This window comes from Orbicella franksi, chromosome 9 (genome assembly GCF_964199315.1).
Source record: "Orbicella franksi chromosome 9, jaOrbFran1.1, whole genome shotgun sequence".
NCBI lineage: Eukaryota > Metazoa > Cnidaria > Anthozoa > Scleractinia > Merulinidae > Orbicella > Orbicella franksi.
In genome coordinates this window covers 1,946,841-1,966,217 of record NC_138153.1, presented here as the reverse complement: position 1 = coordinate 1,966,217, position 19,377 = coordinate 1,946,841, and the positions used below count along the sequence as shown (strand labels likewise).

General features: G+C 38.7%; 3 protein-coding genes across 3 annotated transcripts; all 3 read left to right on the top strand.

Annotated features, from left to right (window-relative positions):
• Positions 1–1,079: 1,079 nt before the first annotated feature.
• Positions 1,080–5,198, top strand: LOC145497018 (visual pigment-like receptor peropsin). The gene has a single exon (XM_081476794.1). The coding sequence runs from the start codon at positions 2,511–2,513 to the stop codon at positions 3,408–3,410; it is 900 nt and encodes a 299-aa protein (XP_081332920.1). The 5' UTR covers positions 1,080–2,510; the 3' UTR covers positions 3,411–5,198.
• An 88-nt stretch (positions 5,199–5,286) lies between these two features.
• Positions 5,287–12,102, top strand: LOC145497293 (cysteine-rich hydrophobic domain-containing protein 2-like). The gene is made up of 6 exons (XM_081477118.1): positions 5,287–5,675; positions 5,830–5,884; positions 7,189–7,344; positions 7,985–8,041; positions 8,840–8,902; positions 9,930–12,102. The coding sequence occupies exons 1-6, from the start codon at positions 5,548–5,550 to the stop codon at positions 9,978–9,980; spliced, it is 510 nt and encodes a 169-aa protein (XP_081333244.1). The 5' UTR covers positions 5,287–5,547; the 3' UTR covers positions 9,981–12,102.
• Positions 12,103–13,586: 1,484 nt separating this feature from the next.
• Positions 13,587–19,005, top strand: LOC145497541 (histone PARylation factor 1-like). The gene is made up of 6 exons (XM_081477354.1): positions 13,587–14,076; positions 14,801–14,926; positions 15,329–15,518; positions 15,683–15,781; positions 16,517–16,755; positions 17,867–19,005. The coding sequence occupies exons 1-5, from the start codon at positions 13,965–13,967 to the stop codon at positions 16,563–16,565; spliced, it is 576 nt and encodes a 191-aa protein (XP_081333480.1). The 5' UTR covers positions 13,587–13,964; the 3' UTR covers positions 16,566–16,755; positions 17,867–19,005.
• The last annotated feature ends 372 nt before the right edge of the window (positions 19,006–19,377 follow it).

Here is a 19,377-nt window from a genome sequence, read left to right as displayed (position 1 = left end):
GACGCCTGCACTGCAGGCTAGAGTGCTAAAGCCATAACCTATTGAAGACCAAAATGGCCAAAATCGATACCCTAATTATGACCAAATCCTTACCCTTTGGGGCCGCACATACCTATATAGCCCATATAAGGGAGTACCCCCCCTTCCCCGGGCACTAGGGTTACCTTGCCTCCTTATAAACAGCGCCTTAGGGACAGGGTTTCTTATCGTTCTACCCACAACCAATAACCAGTAATTCAGGGGGTTGCTAGAAACGACAACTCTGAATCAGTTTCCACAATGTATACGTTACTGATCCAGGTATACAAATTGTCCAGCAGTGTTCATCATATCGGTTCATTTCTTTTATCGCTGTGATTTGTTTTTCCTTTCTAAGAGTTTTACGATATTATGCATAATTTACTCACCAATATTAGCTGCAGGGTGATTAGGGGTATGGGGGTGAGGATTGGATATGTGTCCCCCTACCCACGGGAGTCTGCAAACAAAGTGGTGTTTGAATTGCAAATCTTTGACTGCAAATGTCCTCCACAAGCGGATCATAAACAAAGAGCCTTTAAATGCGAACACCAAGGAATAAATTGCGCTATATTAACGCGCGCTCCTTATACGAACAAATGTCGCAAATTTGCCCTAAAAAAATTCGACGAAAAGACCTCGATGGACTCATGAAGAGAATTACTATACTCTCGTTTCACGTCTTCCCTACCATAACTGATGAACTGCAAGTTCTTTAAAGAAAAGAGACTGCTTCACAGTTTAAACAAAAGAATTTAACCATGTTAACAACCAGCCCGTTCTCCGAACGCTCTTCGATCACGATTAAAGAACTTGAGCACTTTCCCCACTGACCGTGAGTTCTGTCGCGATGTGCTGGATTTGAAGCCCAATACAATGCTTTTTTACTTATCAAAGTAGCAATCCTTTTACATGATATAAACCAGCGGCAGATTTTGAACCCACGATCCCTGCGCGCGGGTATAGATTCTATCAGAAGCATATCACCTAGAAGGTGATATGCTTCTGATTCTATACTATACTATATTTTTCAACTAGCAGTCAATTCAATCACGCGCCATTTACCCGCTTACGATGCTGAGAAAAAAAGGCTAGACACTACACAATTTGGGTTAAAAGATTAAACTACCGCTCGAAGTTATTGACATATTCAACACACCTTTCGACTAAAGCCATTGCATGTTATATAATTTAGACAATTTTACAACTCATAAATTGTCCTAAATTGGTAAATTATTTTTCAAGCACGTCCTTCCATTTTAAAAGTTGCGATAAAACCATTAGACCTGTTAAATAACATATCAACCACCAGCAATCTACCTGCTAATCTACAAGAGTTTTAAAACCTGCCACCGTGACATTTCCGCTCTCAAACAGTACTTTCAGCTGGGATTACTGACTTGGAACGAACAACTTAAAATCCTGTGCACATACACGTGTTGAACTAAAATGCAATTTCATATTTTCTGCGCGCAATGCTTTCTTTAGCAACGTTGGAGCCACGTTGAGAGATAGTTTCACAGTCTTTTAGCTTCTATTATTTAGCGCAGCGCGAGCGGAGATCGCAGACAAAAGATTTTAAAGTCTCAGCTTATGAATTATGGTGAGCTCATTATGAAGACAGAACACGTGCTTTGCTATGGCTCACACATGTTTCGTCAGTTTGTTTATTGTTCTTGCCATTGTTTCGTCGTTGCTCAGTTGTGAGCTGTTCAATCAAGCGTGAATACACAAAAAGGCGCTACATATCATCATTTCACTCAAAGAAAGGCCTTTCAAAAGACGAGCCGCTAAAAGGGTTAGCAGGCAAAATAAAAAAAGCGGAATTTATTCAGGACTACAAAAATAGACTGTCTAATTTTTCCATCATCAGTTCCAATTTTCAAAACACGGAACTATTCATAATTCCACAGCAACGGATGTACCAAGCAAATATGATGTTTTCCCGCGAAGCATAAAATCCCTGCATTTTTAGCCAATCACAACACGGAAGAGAAAGTAAACCACCTGCCAGCCAATCAAAAGGTAGTTTTTATAGCGCCGTAACAGGTGGACTATAGAGAAAGATTTGATCATAAATTTAACATTATTTCTACCTCTAGTAACAGGTTACTCGCTGATAAAAAAGTCTTTTGTAATCTCGCTGTCAAAAAGGCTCTTTGTTAGGGGAAAATTAATTCAAAAGAGCTATTTATTTCTTTAGTTACAACCATTTTCACGGAGCCGAAGTGTTGGATTTCGGATACGAAAGAAGATTTCCTGAGATATTCTAGGGAGCCGTCTCTTTTCCTAAATGATTTAATCAGACCGTGAATTTTGATTTCACTGGGAAAACAGCCAGAAACATTTGGAGATTACTTACGAGAAAGAAGTGCGCATCGCGAAGGAAGAAAACTGATCATTGTATTTCCGTGGATCGCTGGAAAAAACAGCTTTTGCTACCGAAGATAATCTCTGTCTAGGATCACCTGAGCAGTCTGCCTCCTACGAAAATGGCTCACGGTAGTGATATAGGATTTAGCATGGAAATCACATCTTATTCACCCGTGGCCTCCGTGATCGCAATCTACTGCCTTATGACTATTGGGATAAATATTTTCGTTTGCTACTACATTTACCGCAAGAGAAGTCTTCGCAGTTCCTGCACAGCGCTAATCGTGGCGAATTTGGCGGCCGTAGATGTTTTGGTCTCGATCAAAGATTTGCCACTTTTAATCTCCGTCAGTACGAGTGGAAGATGGTACTTCGAGGAGCACTGGTGCAGAAGTTATGGACTGACAAATGTAATCTACATCATCGTGTCGATTTCAACGCTCGTCACAATCACCACCGAACAGTACTTCCGAATGACCGATCCACAGAAGGTACCGGGAAATGCTCCCCGTTCCATTCCACTGGGTTACATCATAGCGCACACCACTCTTTCGTACTCGCTCTCTCTTCTGTGGAGCAAGTACGTGTTTATTAGCAGAAAGGCCTTCTGTGAGGTGGACTGGCCGCCTTCCGGGTTGAGTTTCACACTCATTACATCGTGTATTTTTCTGATTCCTGTCTCTCTCCTGATTTACAACTTCTTCGGAAGTGAGTCCGAGGACAAAAACTCAAGCGCAAAGGCCAAGCTAGCCAAGATGGAGAACGGAGAGGCGGAAGAGACCGAGGAGGACAAAGCACATTGCCGCCTGCAACTCGCCATCAGCATGTTTTTGATCACGTGGTCCCCGTACGTGATCGAGAGTTTTTTCACGTATTCATCCCAGGTCCCGAACATCGTCGGAGTTGTTTGCGCTTTTGTTCCAATCGTAACCACGACGCTTATCCCACTGTGGTACATAAAATGGAGACGGGATGCAGACAGAATGAGCCCTGTCATTTCGTACGTTCAGAATTGTTAAATTATTGGAACGCAATATTGAACCGTGCCAAACGAATTGGCTATTTGGACACGAGACTTGGTTTCTAGCTGTCCTTGTGTGTTAAATGGTCATATAAATGAGTGGTTTTTCCACGGTTTAGTTGCAACAGAGTTGCATCTATATTCCTCTGTTTCAGGGAAGAAAAAAAATTATAAATTAGTAAAAATAATTAAGTGGTCAGAAATATATTATGCGGGTCAAGAACGTTAATTCAATTGCGTTAAAATGTTGTGTTATGTATATATTTCAGTGCTCTTCAAATTAATTTCCTATAGACAAGGATAGTCAGTGTATCATTTATAATGGACGATATTTCCCATGTTACATAACCCGGCTATTGCCTGAGATGATATAGTAATTCTGTTTTGTGACCTGACAAAAATAAGAACTTGTTTTTCTTTTTAAATGCATGGATACGATCATCAATAATGTTATTGTGCGTTAAAACTAGTTTTAATTATTTCTTCTTTATAATTTTTGAATAGCTTGTTAACAAGTCATTGCTTTACTTAATTTGTAAAAGAAAGACATTGAGACATTAAAAGTCCATAAACTAATGTTTGTGAAGTTTTAATTTACTAAGGGGGACATAGGGGGGCTCTCAGCACCGCAACACCGCGAAAAAAAATTGACGAACACCGCATCATCGCAAGAAAAGTCGACGAAACACCGTCACCGCAACATAGATTTTTGGCGCCATTATTTGAATGTCTACACTTGATTTAATACTTTTATACCTCAAAAATTTTCCACAAAATAAACACATCGCAATGCTTGTCATTGGCTTCGTGTCCGAGTCGATACTGCTGACGCCTGTAAATCTTTTCTTGTATATTTTGTTTGTGTAAACATTCATAATTTGGACTGAGGAGTTGACCCGAAAAGTTACAGCTGCCAAGTGGTAAAGCAGCGAACGTTTCCAGGAAGTCGCGTGTCCTGATAGAAACTAGTATTTTCCCAGAAATAAACTACATAGTTTAGTTTCTTTCGTCTTTGGTCTGAGATCAGGTCAAACAAGAAACCACAGCACCGCAAATAAATGCATTTCACCGAACACCTAAGGGTGATAAACACAAACATCGCGCTCCGCAGGTTTGAGATCACCACAACACCGCTAGGTGGGACTTTATTCACCGCATCACTGCATTAGAAAAACAATCAACACCGCAAAGCCCCATGTCCCCCTCCCCCCCCCCCCTTTACTCTCAGCAATATACTGCAACAGCATGACCCTAACGATATACGGGTTTAACTGATCGTTATGTCTGTGTCGTTATGATGCTATGTTTCCGTTGAACAAGTGCGACTAACTTTGACATTACAACATAACAAAGAACCAATCAGAGCAGCGCAAGAATTGTAGAATTGCAGTTTCTTGGCTCCAGCCATCATTTTCGACGACTGTGCTTTGCTCGTTCGCCCTTCCGCAGGGAGGCTACGCCAGGCTATATCTGAACGAAACTGTTTCTAGCCTTTTCTAGGTGTTCAGGTAGTTCATTGGGGCTCAGTGTGTTTCTTTTGTGAATCTTCATGCAGATTTTGCCGACTTTTCTCTTCATTCAGTCGCTTTTGTTATAGATTTACAAGCTTTTTCAATTAAATGCTTCGTGTGGCTTTTTGTGTTTACCGGAACGGAACTGGCCATTATTTCTTGTATCTCCGTGGGTAGAAAGCTCACCAACTCTTCTGTTTTAGTTATTTTCCCAACGAATTTTAGACTTGACGCACTAATACTCCATATAACGTCAACACAGATATAACGGCTGGTAACTGAGATTCAGTTAACCAACCAGAAAAAAATGCATTATTCGAGGGTAAGAAGTTATTAAAATACATATTAATTCCTTGGCCTGGGAACAGTAGCGTGGGCACAGCCGTCCCTCTCGATTTTTCCCGATTTTTTTTGAGGGCAGGGGGCGGCTGCACACAAGTTTACCTCGAAGAGAATTGGACGCAGAGATCTGGTAACAAATATAAACTTGATAAACTTGTTACCAAGCTCTTCTCTTCTTTTACTCCCAGTGGCCTTTGCGGGACGTGGTAAATATCCCTTCACTTCCGATTTTCTCTTCTCGAGCGCGAGCGGTAATATTTTTTTACGAAAACGCAGTTGTGAATGGCGAACTTTGACGCTATTTTTGACGAAAATCTTCAAGAAGATGAACGAAGTTCGCGTGTTTCCGACGAGCACGGTCAGGTGACGCCGGAACCAGTGGTTGTACGAGGAGTAGGACATATGACAGTGTGAGTTGTTCATGATTTATCAAGTCCTGTCTCGAAGTTCACATTACTTTCGGCCTTTGATAAGCCGCTTTTCTCTCTCCTATCTAATTACTTTTCATCTTAGAGCACAAGGGGTCAATTGATTTTTCCTTTCGTTTTTCCTTGTTACCTTTAGGTTTGGACTTAATAGCAAGTTTGATGTAGAATTTCAGCAAGGCCTTAGTGCAAAGGTACGTTCTGTTGTTTCGATCGTTCGAGTGGACATGTGTTCATAACAAGCGTGGTCGTTTTACAAGGGAATTTAATAGCTACCTTAAATATAGTATCTGTATTATTGTTTTTGCCTTTTAATACGTTGGCTTGTCGTTGTTTGCTGATAGAAATGCTCAAGAACAAAGTCAGCATCAACGTACCTGGCTGAAAGCATTTTTATTACCTCATATCCTTCAATCATTTTTCTCATGGCGTCTTTCACCTTATCTTTGTTCATAATTACGATGTCGTGGCGTGCGAAGTCGTGATCTTCCGTCTTGTAAAGCAGTTAGACACTATATACCGTTTCTACTGACTTTATTGTCTCAGGAAGGTTTTTCTCACACATCGTTCCTCAGGAAGTTCAATGTATATTATAATTTCGTTTAATTCCTTTGATAAACTGGCCACCGGCAAGTACAGGCATTTGTAAACAATACTCAGAGAAAATATTGTGTCCTCACTCAGATTCCTTGTCTGTCCTTAGCCTAGGTTTGACAATGAAAATGTACTCTTACACAATGCTATTTTACTTGAAAAGTTCAGCATCCAAAATGACTTAGTTATTTTAAAGGTATTTAGTTTAGTCTGTTCAATTTTGTTGTTGCTGTGTTATACATAAGTAGTATAACATATTAAATGATTTCACAAGAGCATTGATACAAGTTATTAATTGAAATACATGTAGTTGGGTGTAATTAGTTTAACAGTGGGAAGGAGGCTACTCACTGCAGTTAAGGGTTTGGCTTGTAGGTCTGAAAGTTGGTAACAGATTTTGCCTTCGAATAAGGTATTATTTCAAATAGTAAGGTATTTTTATACCTTCGGAACAGGTATTTTTTTTGATTTTGATCTGGTATGAGGTATTTTTTTTGCCTCCTGGTATGGAGTTAAGCATCCCATGTAAGGGTATGAACCACACTAGAATGTCAACATCCACATGTAACTCTTTTCATCTTAAACACAGTAAAAGAAAGAGGTAACTTAAAATTTAGCATCTGATGTGATTGAAAAAGTGTGATCTACCATTTAAGTTGTAAAAATGGCAAGGTCTGAAAATGGGTATTTATTTTAGAGGCCTGGTCTGAAAATGAAACCATGATAAGAAAGGCTATTTCCTGATAAGTCAAACATGGAAAAGTAGGGCTGAATTTAAGAAGAAACTAGAAAATGTTTTCTGTGGTCAAATAGATGAGGCCTTACGTGACACCTACAGTAGTCTCTAAAGAGATAGATGAAGGTGAAGGTTGTTAAATGGATGGTCAAAATTTGATCTTTGCAGGTAGCACCTGAGGAGTACAAAGCAACTGTGACACGAGTCAATAGAGTGCTTAGTAAAACAATGCCTGTTAATGTTCGCTGGTTACTCTGTGGTTGTATCTGCTGCTGTTGCACACTGGGAATGTCCATGTGGCCCGTGGTTTGTCTCAATAAAAGAGTAAGTAGGCTGAACATCAACCTTTCTATGTCAACAACACAACACAAAGTGATGCGCGTCTGTCCATTGCAACCAACACATTGGATTGCCGGGAACATAAGTTAAATTCTCACAATTGCTTTTTACAAGTCTGACTCCTTTTTTCTTTTTCCCATAATGATTTTGTTTTAGGTCAGAACAGATTTTTCTCTGAAAAAAATTATCAATTTTTTTCATGTTAATGGATAATCTAACCCACTAGCTGTGTTAAAACAGGCATCATTTTTTATCTTTATCTTTGATGAGTTGCAATCACACTATCAAAGGAGCATAATTTATGTTCACATTATCTTGATTCAGTTTTCCGATTTTCAAAATTACTTTAGTAATAATTTATTTACTTATATTGCGCTTTTTAACATACAGTCATCAAAAGCGCATTACGATACATTACAACATTACAGTTACTTTCAAATTAAAGGAAACCTCAATGAATGACTATACCACTGAGTAACATTAAAATGGATAATAAAAGATAGACCATTTTTTCAAGATAGCCCATCTCTTGTGCACATGCATAGCAACCCCCCACTTGGACTTGCTTCTACTGTATGTTCCTATGGGGGTGTGTGGTTGAATTATTTTCTTACTTTTATCACAGACAAGACATTCAATAAACAAAGTGTTAGATGCTGAAAATTGTCACCTTTATCATAAGGTATGTCACTGTATTAAGTATCTATGTGAAATGACTGCCCATTCCTGATAAATAACTATATACTATTAATATTTAAAATATGTACTGTATGCAAAATTCAGTCTCGCATACTTATAACAATTGACTATTCACCATAGACACTGAAATCTCTCCAGTAATGCTTTCTGAATAATTGTACAGGGTAAAGTCTCGAAGAATACGAAAATGGAGTTGCTTCCATGGAATAACTGATGAAAATTCTGTTTAATAATACTTTGAGGCCTCATTATAATCCCCAGACAGAATCTCAATTTTCTTATGTGTATGTTTGCGAAATAAGATTTGTGTTGACCTGCTAAAGTTTATGTTCTGGTGGATTGTTACATCACTCATTACATTGTTTTGACTCTGTTTTCTTCCACAGTGAAATTATACCAATACATGTCTATATAGTCTATCAAATATTTTTGCTCGCACATGATTGGTCTAAACATATCACATGACTGAATATGCCCCAGCTGAAACTGGGGAATACGTGAGTGTCATTCCCCAGTTTTCAAAACTGCACATTTTACGAAAAATATTTGAAGGATAATAAACACAATAGCCTCCAGTTAGTGTGAAAATATGCTTGGATAGTTCTCGTTGGACATTATCTGTTCCTCAATGCTCACAGTTTCAATAAAAGCTCACAAACTGTTCGCTTCTCAGAACAGATAATGTCTGCAGACAAATATGCAAGCATATTTTCTTGCCAGATGGAGGCTATTGTTTATATACAAGTACATTAAAACTTTTTTAATTACTTTCCCTTTTTAGCTTGGGCTTCACTGGCGCTTACACAAACAACGATGCATTAATTCCACTAACATGATGGAATATGTAAGTATTTGATTGTGTATAGTAGCCTCTCTCTAACATTATGACGTGATGAGCCACCAATCAGTGTGGATCAGAGGTGGAGTTGGGTATACTTGTACAATGACAGACATTTCTTTCAGGCTAGTTTGTGTCCACTAGTAGAAGCAAACCCCATGTCTAATGTTTCTGGGCTAAGAAGTTATTTTAGCCTCTATTATATGATTATGTATCGAGGTAAATGTGTTTACAAACGAGAAGAAACTGGAAATCTTAAAAAGAGTATATATAGCAGTATACATCAAAGGTGATGCTTTGCAACTAAGAATTGGACCTTTTTCATCACACCTTGCTATATACAGTCGACTCCTGATAACTCGAACCCTTGCTAAATTGAGCCTCATGCTAACTTGAACCAAAATCGATTTCCCCTGGATTTCGGTCATACATTTACTGTAATTTTTCCCTTGGTATCTCGAAACCTTGATAACTCAAGCAATTTTCGTTTCCCTTCAGGTCATTTTCTATATAATTTTACCCTTGATAACTCGAACTATGAGCATGACCTTTGTACCAGTAGCTTTGTACCAGTAGCCCAACATTGCTCTCTTTAAAATACCTCTACAGTTCACAGTTCCTGGACGTCTCCCTGCTGCTTTCTTTGTTATATTTTTCACATTAGGCTACGTTCCCATTTATACAGTAATTTAGAGATGTATTGTTTTATTTTCACTCGACTTCTCTATTCTGTAATTAAATTTGATTCAAATGTACACTGCATGAATACAAAAACATTAAACACAGATTTTTCCTTATTTCCGTTTACTTGTTCTCAATTCCCGATAACTTGAACCCCCAATATCTTTCAATTTCCCTTGAAGGTTCAAGTTATTGCAAGTCGACTATATTTGCAGGCTCTCGCTATTATGGACGCCAAATGACTGTCCCAGGGGTGTCTGCCATAATGAGAGTTGACTGTACATGTATCAATAACACTGTTACTGTTGTTAGTTAGTAACAATTACTGGTATTTTTTGTCTCATGTGTTTAGGTTCTGCTGGTTGAATTCTTACCAAAGGAACAAATTTTACGACCTGATTGATGTTACAAGACATTGCAGCCAGGATTGTGTATAGGAATTCTATTATTGTATATTTCTTGAGATAATTTGTATTGAAAAAATGGAATGCATGCCAGTGACGTACACTCTTGTATCTTGTAAATTGCAAATTCATGATATCATATCAAAGTCCTGTGATATGTTCTGTTACATGTGCATTTTAGTTTAGGCTCCAGGAAAGCCTGAAGCTAACTTGGTCCCTTTTCTGATAGATTGTATGACCTCTAAATGACTTTATTTTTATATGAAAAACATTTGATGATTTCGGTCTTTGTAAAATGCATTTAGTTCCTATTTTCGTCTAAGAATCAAAATTGTTGTGGTGACAAGCTCTAGAGAAAGTTATTGAAGTTTGAAAACTTGAAGAGAGATGGAGTTTGTTCTGCCATATCCAACTTGCATACAGATTTTACACTATCACCCACTATAATCAGTGGCAACCAGCCAACAAGATAACAGCATTAAACACTGGGGATTTCACAGTTCAGATTATAGCAACTGAGTACTGTTAATGTTTAGATGAAATGAACATATAATTTTTATGTAAGATATTAACTTAATTATTTAGAGTTGAGTGGAAATTGTTTTGCCGATTTGTTTGATGGAAAAAAATTGCGCAAGTGGGCAAATTAGGTTTCCATGTTTTTTAAAAGTCAGGTCTTATTGTTTTGTAAATAATAATATACAACATTATTTTTGGGATAAATGGGAAATGTGGTTTAACTTTAAATATGGTCTTCCCTGATGGCAGCTTAGGCACATCGATGTTTTGGGATCTTTTGAAAATACTAAATTTAGGTTTGATTGTACTGTTGATAAATTGTATTATAGTATTTGCAGTTCTTTTGTCTTTCACAAAATAGGGTTTACTGTGCTAAGAAGTTTATTTTTTTTGATCTTATTTCCTTTATTTAAGCCCTTTAGACCCTATGATGTTCAAATGCCAGCTAATACATAGGTAATGAGAATTTGGGAACATAATCTCACACTGGGTTGTTTTCTTGGTTTATGTAATCAAATTTCCCCGACAGATTTACCTAACAGATTTTAAGCTTAAAGTGTTGAGTTGACATTGACAATGAGAAAGTTCTTGTATATATATACATGTTTTCTTTGTTGCTTTGAAGTTAGCAGGGTGCAGTAAGTTCTGTCTTACCAAACAGTCTAGGGTCTTCTGCTCTCTTCTTCAGTGTGTGATAAGTCAGACTATTGTATGTAAGGTGAACAGGCTTAGTTCTTGAAGGAGCTACATCACGATTTTTACAACTTGAAAAGTTGAGCCTAAATTTTCCTAGTTCCTCGTTTGTTAATTTCCCATCCTCAATCATCCTTGTTCCTTTATGGTTTATTATTATCTCTGTAGTGTTTTTCTATCTTAATTAACTACTATTTTCGGGTTTCCTTCAATTTAAAGGTAATTTTGTATATGGCCAAAATAACTCCAAATGCCACGACTGAGCTCCTTTAAGAGAAACTATGTATTTATTTAAGTATTTTGTTTTTCTCAAGTAATTATCCACATTGCTGTATAGGGTTATGTCGTGGGGCATCCTTAGGGTTCTTTGAATTTTTCAAAGCTCTCTCAAAAACACAATCACTCTTAATCTTTATTAGCTTCTTACTGTGAAGACATTTTTATTACTCTAAGATTTTCATGAAATTTAGAATATGTGTGCTACCCTAGCTAATTTCTCCTTAAGCCAGGGTATTTTATTACATTGTTTTTTCCTTATTTTCAATTTGTTCCTTTCAGAGGTTCAACCACAGCCTCCTAAACAGTTCATAATTACTTGTCACGCAACACTCAGAAGAATTGCGTGGCAATTCAATCAATGGCTGTGAAGCAGACTGGGGTTCATTTTCACTCTTTTCTATAAATATTTGATCTTTTCTTTTCAGTCTCTAAATTGCTGATTCGCACATGCTGGCATGTGTATAATCGGTGCAGGCACCAGAAAAAAAGGATAGTTCCTTTTGTTAATTTATTTTTTACTGGATTTAATTTCTAAACTGGTTAAGTTGTCAGCAGGTCATGGCTTGTAGTTAGTAAGTACAGCTTGGTTTTTGTGTTGGTATTAATAAAGTGGAGAGAAAATGATCCTGGGCCTTATTGCTCTGTAATTTAGTTACATCTTACTAAGGTTTTAATCTTCAGACCTCTTCCTTCTTGTTGTTTTCCTTTGCTGGCCGTGCATCTAAGACCCCGTGCACACAACGCCGGAGAAATTTGAAAACGCAGCTTTATTTACCCGGTTAGGCCTACCGTCCACACTAATCCGTCACGAAAACGGAGCTTTTCGAAAACGCTCTTCAAACCGGAGGAATTAAAAACGCCGGCTTTGCGTTTTTGTGTGAACGGAAAATATTTTTAAGACGCAACTTTTCGAAAAAAAAAAAAGAGTAACTTAACGCCACGATAATCATAAAACACAAATCGAAAATGACCGGTGATTGTTGCTTTTTCAAGTCACAAGTGTGGACGGGGCCTAAACTTCCGAAAATAAACTTCGTATTCTTCAAACAAAAGCTCACCGATAGGTAATCAAAACCAGCTACATCTGAAATATTTGCATTTATGTCATTTTCGTCATAAACGAATTACTCTGATTCAGTAGTTTACAACAATTATAAAAATCTTTTCAAGTCTGTTTTGAAGTCAGCATTTATTTAGTTACACTTCAATGGTCGGAAAGTTTTGATTTTCATTTGTTTACTACCCGCGCTCTGAGAATATTTCGGCGTAAAATCTCAGCCACTTCCTTTTCAAGATGGAAACTATATTGTCCAATGCCCCGGGTCCAATGCACAGCCAGTGCGATCTTAAACTTTTGAACAGTGGGCATAATTCCGCCAAAATGGACCTTTTTACCGATGTCACGCTTTTCCTAAGTTTTCATTCAAACAAAAACAATTTAGTAAATAGGCGAAGTTAAGAATCTGGTCGAATCTGTTACGCACTCATGAAACATGGGACCCCAGATCCGCCTAATGTGTTCCAGAGAGGGTGGTAAAGGGTATTTTCGTGATTCGTGATCGGCCGTTTTTTTCCCGTGAAATGTGAAATGGCTAATTTTTTCCTCGTGAATCGTGATTTCCATAGTCGCCGTGAACCGTGTTTTTCCAAAACGTTCTCTTTTATTTTCCATGAAGCGTGAAATGCCAATGTTGTATTTTTCGTGAATTGTGAAAGGGCTGCTTTATTTTCCGTGAAATGTGATTTATACCCCCCCCTTTACCACCCTCTCCAGAGGCATGGCTTGTCCCTTGACTCACATTTCTCAGGAGAAATTGCTACGTTTGGGTCCCATATTTTCACGAGTTTGCGATAATACTTTAAATCTTCTAATTCTTTCGCTTCTATTAGATTTGAATTTTTAAGTGCATTTTAAATTTTATTCACATAGAATTAATTTTATTGTTGCTTTGTTACACATTTCACTGAAAAGCCCCTTGGGGACGTGGAATAAACGTATGTATGTATAATCATGTGATTTCTCTGTCCAAGTCTTACTTAATGATCGGTTATTGTTGCGTTTCCAAATTTCTTCTGCGTAGTGAGGACGGAAAACAACAGACTGAAACCTGCGTGATATCGGTAAAAGGCTCCATTCCCAGAATTGCCCCGTTCCTTTGCCCAAATCTACAATAAGTTTCGGGAATATATTGTTCTGCGAAACAAAATTTTAATTTCCTCTCTTTCTTCTACATCACAAAAAAAAGGAATTCTCTGCGGAGCTCCTGGGCCTGGAGACCTATTACCTAGAGCCTCCGAAAATAAGCTCCCCCACCCCCCGCTAAAAAAAAAATAAAATAGAAAGAAACAAAAGAAGTCTTTTCAATGATAAAATCAAGAGAAATTTTCTCCTTAATGTCAAAGAAAGTTGGGGACAATAGACCGACCCCGGCATGCCTGGGAACGAATGATAAATTTATTTCCCGCCAAATTGTTTTGTTATTTTGCTCAACATGGCGGACGATGTTCGCTGCCCAGCTAAGAAGCGAAGAAAAACGGACAAACAGGACTTAGATCATCGGAAGGAAGAAAGTGAAAGAAAACAACATACAGCTAAGCGAACGGGTGAGACAAATACGTAATCTTTAGAAAAGGTTCTTAGCTAATTTGCAAGTGTTCCATGTAATGTTCTCAGCGACAAATGATTGATTTCGTTGAGTTATAAGCTTGTAGAAGCTTACTTAAGAAGATAATTGATAATTCCCATTTCTGGGTTGCCATAGTCTAGGGAAAACGTTTGGAAAAATTTCAAAGTCGTAGGAATGAAGAATTTTGGGCAAAGATATAAAAAATTGGGGATTTATTTTGCAGTTTCTGTAGCTAAACTCCAGAATACCCGGCCACTTATTAGCATCTCATTCAGAGTGTCGAGTGATACCCTCAGTCGACATCCCGATCGATACTCGGTGGACACTCGATCAACGCTTGATCAACAGTCAGCCAATAGTTGGCCGACTGTCGACAGACTCATATGTATTGATCAAATAGTAGTCGACTCTTGAGCGACTGTCAACCGAGATGTCTATGGAGTATCGATTGAGTATCAACTGAGTTGTTGATGGAGTGTCCATGGAGTATTGATCAAGTATCGATCAAGTATCAATTGAGTGTTGATCAAGGTATCGATCGGGGGTATCGATCGACACTCGACTGCGGATGCCTTTAGTACAAATGATCGGGGATATCTACTAGTTTTGTTTATGGGAGGTATGTGCTGAATGCATGGAAATAATAATATTAGCCAGCAAGGGCTTATTTCACGTTAGGCTTATATCCCATGCTTTTGCAGGTAAAGCTGATATTAAAACCAAGGATGTGAAGGAGAAACTGAAACAAGCATTCAAAGTTGAACTTCCTCAAGACTTCTTTGACTTTTGGGAATTTTGTAAAACATTAAAGAGTGAAAATCCTGGTGGTAAGTCTGAAGTATAATTTGTTTTGTTTTGCTTGCATCTGTTTAATGAGGGGCCAGTATTTCAATCAAAATGTTAAGCCAAATCCCATCATACTGTGCAAACTTGTTTATCAATTGGCAAGAGAGATTGCTGTCCACTGCCAGGCAAATACACAACAGTTTTACCAGAATTTTTTTGAACTTGGAATTTTAGCCAGGGTTTGATCTGTCCTGGGCTCATGTCTTCCCAGAAAGGTGTTTAAAACAGTCATTCATATTTAGTGTATTTTCAACATTTTTGTCAAAATATGGATTTGGAAATGTGAATTTCCCATAGAGGAAGCTGCTTGGCATTGGTTTGAAACAAAAATGATTGCTATTCATTGTAAACAAACTATCTTCTTTCTTTGTTCATTACTTAAGAGGCCTTGAGTGACTCCCTTGGCTTAAAGCTGGTTGGTCCATATGACCTGTTGTCAGGACTGTTTGATGACATAAATGAGGCAGATATCACTTCTTATCACCTGCATTGGAGATATTATTATGATCCTCCAGAATTTCTGACTGTGATAAAAGGTGATGACAACACAGGCTTCCACTTGGGCTACTATAGGTGAGGGGAAACTGAAAATTTTAAAATATTTCTGGCTGATGATTTTCTTTATTTTCATAACCTTGCTGCTTGACAATGTATCAATATGGTAAGGAGATACATGTATGTAAGATGTGGATCACTTCAGGGATTTAAAGGAATAATAAGCTCTTCTTGTTCAACAGGGATGACCCCAAAAGTTCTCCTGTGTTTGTGGCATCTAACCAGGCTAAAAAGACTTGTGAGTTCACAGTACTTGGTGAAAACCTCTTTGCTGGAGTAAGGTAGGTAAAATGGGGTTAACAGAACTGCACAATGGCACAATGGCACCATTCAGGGTTGTGCTCTAGAAGCGCTTGAGTAACACAGGCCTCTTAACTTTTTCCTTTGGGTGACTGAAAAACCTACTTTTTTTCATTTAAGCTGAAGTTCTGGGCACCCAGGATTTCATGGTTAGAAACCTTTGGGCTCCTTGTCATTCTTCTTAGACCACAGCCATGCCACTTGTGCAATCAGGATATGGCTCAATCCTACATCACTCAATCCGTAATCCTGGGTGCAATGGACAAGCCATTGGGCCACTGACCTAAGCTGCAGTCAGGTGGCTGTGTTCCCTGGGTGGGGGGGGGGGGGGGTCTCCCATATAAAAAAGACAGGGGTGCTCGCCAGAAATTTTGGAAAGAACCCCTGAGAGGTATCAAGATCCTGTTTTGTGGGCGTGGCTTGAAATTTTTCTCTCCCCTGAGGGATACCAATTCTTACATAACGCATTATCTCCTGTTCTATTTTTTTGTCTCGATAGCCTAAAAGGTACCACAAAAACTCCCGCTGTGGACCTTTTGGGGCGAAACACCCTTAGAGGTACCAAACTGTATTGAAAGGTACGACAAGCATCCCCGTCATTTTTATATGGGAGTTCCCCCCCCCCCCCCCCGCCCGGGCTGCGTCCTCTTGTTGATTTATTACATGTTTACACTTGTATGTGATGTCTCATTTGTACAACATTTTCAACGGTTTAGCAAATTTCTTGATGATTTCATGAAGACCCCTGGTGGTAAACCCAAATAGAAGTCACTGAAGACTCTTCAAGCCTCACTTCTGTCCAAAGCAAAAGAACTGAAATACAACCTTGACACCACAACAGCATGCATCAAAGCCAGAAACAAGAAAGTTGTCAGCAAGACTTTTCACAAAGCTGGAATAGTTGTTCCTGTGGATGCAAATGACGTTGGGTATCGTCCACTTACTGTGACTGATGGTGAGTGGATAATTTTGAATAGTACCTATGGTACCCAAGGTTTCTTGTTGGCCGTCTGTCAGACAACTGTCAGTGGATAATTAACTGGCAGGCAGCCAACAAACGGCTGACAGTAGGCTGACAGACAGCCAAAAGTTTTATCTGGGGCTGTTCTTCACAATAACTCCCCCCCCCCCCCCATGCGTTGATCATGGGAATACTTTTCTTAACCTAGAATTATGAAATGGAGCCGCAGATTTTCCCAACTCAGTGCAAGTCATTTCTGAGAAATTTGGAATCTGTACGATTTAGAGAGTAATGAGAGGGAGAATCTGTCAGCTGTCCCTTATCTTTGTTACTTGTCACATGAAGAGATGACTGGTGGATCAGTTACGTTTAGTCTTCTAAGACTAGGATGGGTTACCAGATGTAGTTGTTCAGTTTGACAAGTTCTTATTAAATTCAGAGGAAAGTACCGTAATTTGATAAAATGTAGGGTCTAACCCCTTCGCTGAATTACCAAGGAGGACCCTGTTATAAGGTGTTTGTTGAAAACTAATAAATCCAGAAAATTTCGCTCAATTTCCGGTAGAAAAATTTTATGAAGAGCAACTTGAAAAGGAATTCCTTGTTGAAATCATTTTCTCAACTGAAAACTTTTTGATCAGTTTGTTAATACAGCTACAGCAGGTGCTGCAACTCAACCACTGACTAAATCACGGCGCAGACAGACGGCTGCCAACAACAAAAATGTTGCTGTCATTTGTTGAGTACAGTTCTACCAAATCAAACCATTATTCATCATTTATTTTTGCTTTTAGCGTATGCATTAGGGCGGTTTTCAATTGAGTGTCAAAGGGAATCCGAAATTGCTTTTTTAATTGTTTCTCTACGCTCTGTGATTGGATTAAGAAACCGCGCCGGCCGCTCAACCAATCAGATACAAAACCAAAACCAATCGCGACTTGTCAAGCTCGTTTTCCCGCGCTTGCCGTCAATTGTTTGTATTTTGCGTTTTCATTGGTTCATCGTGTTGTTCCCGTTTGTTGTGATTGGCTGTTATAAATCGCTTTTATTTTACGTCACTCTTTGCAGTTTACATTAACGTCTACACTCACTGTTTTGTTGTCAGGTGAACTGAAGAAAATTCTTAAACGCATAACAGAAGGTAAAGATGAAAAAGAAAAAGAGCAAGGTTCGGACGATCTTCAAGAAATCATGACCTTGGTACAGTTTGCTAACGATGAATGCGATTACGGCATGGGGCTTGAGCTGGGCCTGGATCTGTTCTGTTTTGGAAGCGAGCGTTTTCAGACGGTCATTTTACAGCTTATGCCACTGGCTTACAGGCTTCTTGGTAGAGATGAATTTGCAGAGATCGTTGAAATTCACTTGAAAAACCGAACTAGAGTTTCACTTAGCCAGCTTACGTCTTGATCATGGGACTTTTCCGCCCTATTTTGTCTGGGTTTGGTTCCGGCGGAAGTGAGTTGAGCGTAGTTGAGCAGGAGTTGAGCTTCTACCTTACATGATCAAGGCACGTGATGCTTGATGATGAACTGGAAAGGATTATTGCCATAAACGAGGTTGTAGCCAGTAGTGTCTCGATATCTTATTTCACTTACATGTACCAAGCCAATACAGGAAATACTTGATACTAAAACTGTACCTTTCACTCCATTACGACCTAGAATTCATCTCTTACTCGAAGGCGTTATTCTAGCAGCAGGTTCAGAACACCTTCACTGTAACTTAAAACTAGCTTTATGATTACAGATGACTGCGCTGTTCCAAAGTCAACAGAAATCTAATTTCCTACCACAAAATGATCGGACTGGCAACACAGAGTTTTAGCGACTAGCGACCCAAGCCCTAGTTGTAAGCACGGGCCTCCCTATGCAAGGGAGGACACAGGGATCAGTTTCTTAACGTTGAGCTCGCGCTTATGCGAGCTTCGCTAGTCAAGAACCTGAGTTATACTGTAGACCATTATCTAGCGTACAGACTTCTCATTTTCCTTTACATGTAAGTTCCTGTGTAGGAAAAGTTCACCTTTTCAGCTTCAGGAAAGTTGTATAGCTGACATTAAGACCACGGAATTGAGAAGAAAGAGAGAGGAAAGAAGTGTAGAGAGCACTATTTGACTTTTTTTTCTTGTTTTGTTGAGAAGCATAAGGGAATAATAGTCACTTGTAACCAAGAACTCATCAGTGAAACCGACCCTAAATAAAGGTATTCAAACGAAGAAATAAAGATGACTATCTCTCGTAACACTCGTAAAAGGACCATTGCACTTATAGTCGTATTTATCTCGAATAAAAATTATTGAAAGGGCAAGAGACCAAATGAGCAATAATCACAAAGTTAAAAGCGCTATATTATTTGTGAAGCAGTGAACAAACAGTTCGTTAGATTAAAAACTTTTTCAGAACAAAGAACCAAACCGCACAGGCTCGATTATAAGATCACTATTTCGCCACCATTTCAAGTCCGTCCGCAGAATCACCCAGGAAGTCACTCGGGTGTCAATGGCCAGTACTCGCGTTTAACACTGAATCACCCAAAAAACTCTGAAAAATCTTTTGTAATTAAGTTTAAAAAAATATGCAAGATCATCACCGTATAAAACTTAAAAAAACTGAT

Coding starts and splice junctions, on each gene's coding strand:
- LOC145497293 (XM_081477118.1), top strand. CDS start 5,548: ATGGCGAACTTTGACGCTATTTTTGACGAAAATCTTCAAGAAGATGAA. Junction 5,676..5,829: donor GGAGTAGGACATATGACAGT/GTGAGTTGTTCA, acceptor TGTTACCTTTAG/GTTTGGACTTAATAGCAAGT. Junction 8,903..9,929: donor CCACTAACATGATGGAATAT/GTAAGTATTTGA, acceptor TCATGTGTTTAG/GTTCTGCTGGTTGAATTCTT.
- LOC145497541 (XM_081477354.1), top strand. CDS start 13,965: ATGGCGGACGATGTTCGCTGCCCAGCTAAGAAGCGAAGAAAAACGGAC. Junction 15,519..15,682: donor TTCCACTTGGGCTACTATAG/GTGAGGGGAAAC, acceptor CTTGTTCAACAG/GGATGACCCCAAAAGTTCTC. Junction 15,782..16,516: donor AACCTCTTTGCTGGAGTAAG/GTAGGTAAAATG, acceptor TCAACGGTTTAG/CAAATTTCTTGATGATTTCA.
- LOC145497018 (XM_081476794.1), top strand. CDS start 2,511: ATGGCTCACGGTAGTGATATAGGATTTAGCATGGAAATCACATCTTAT.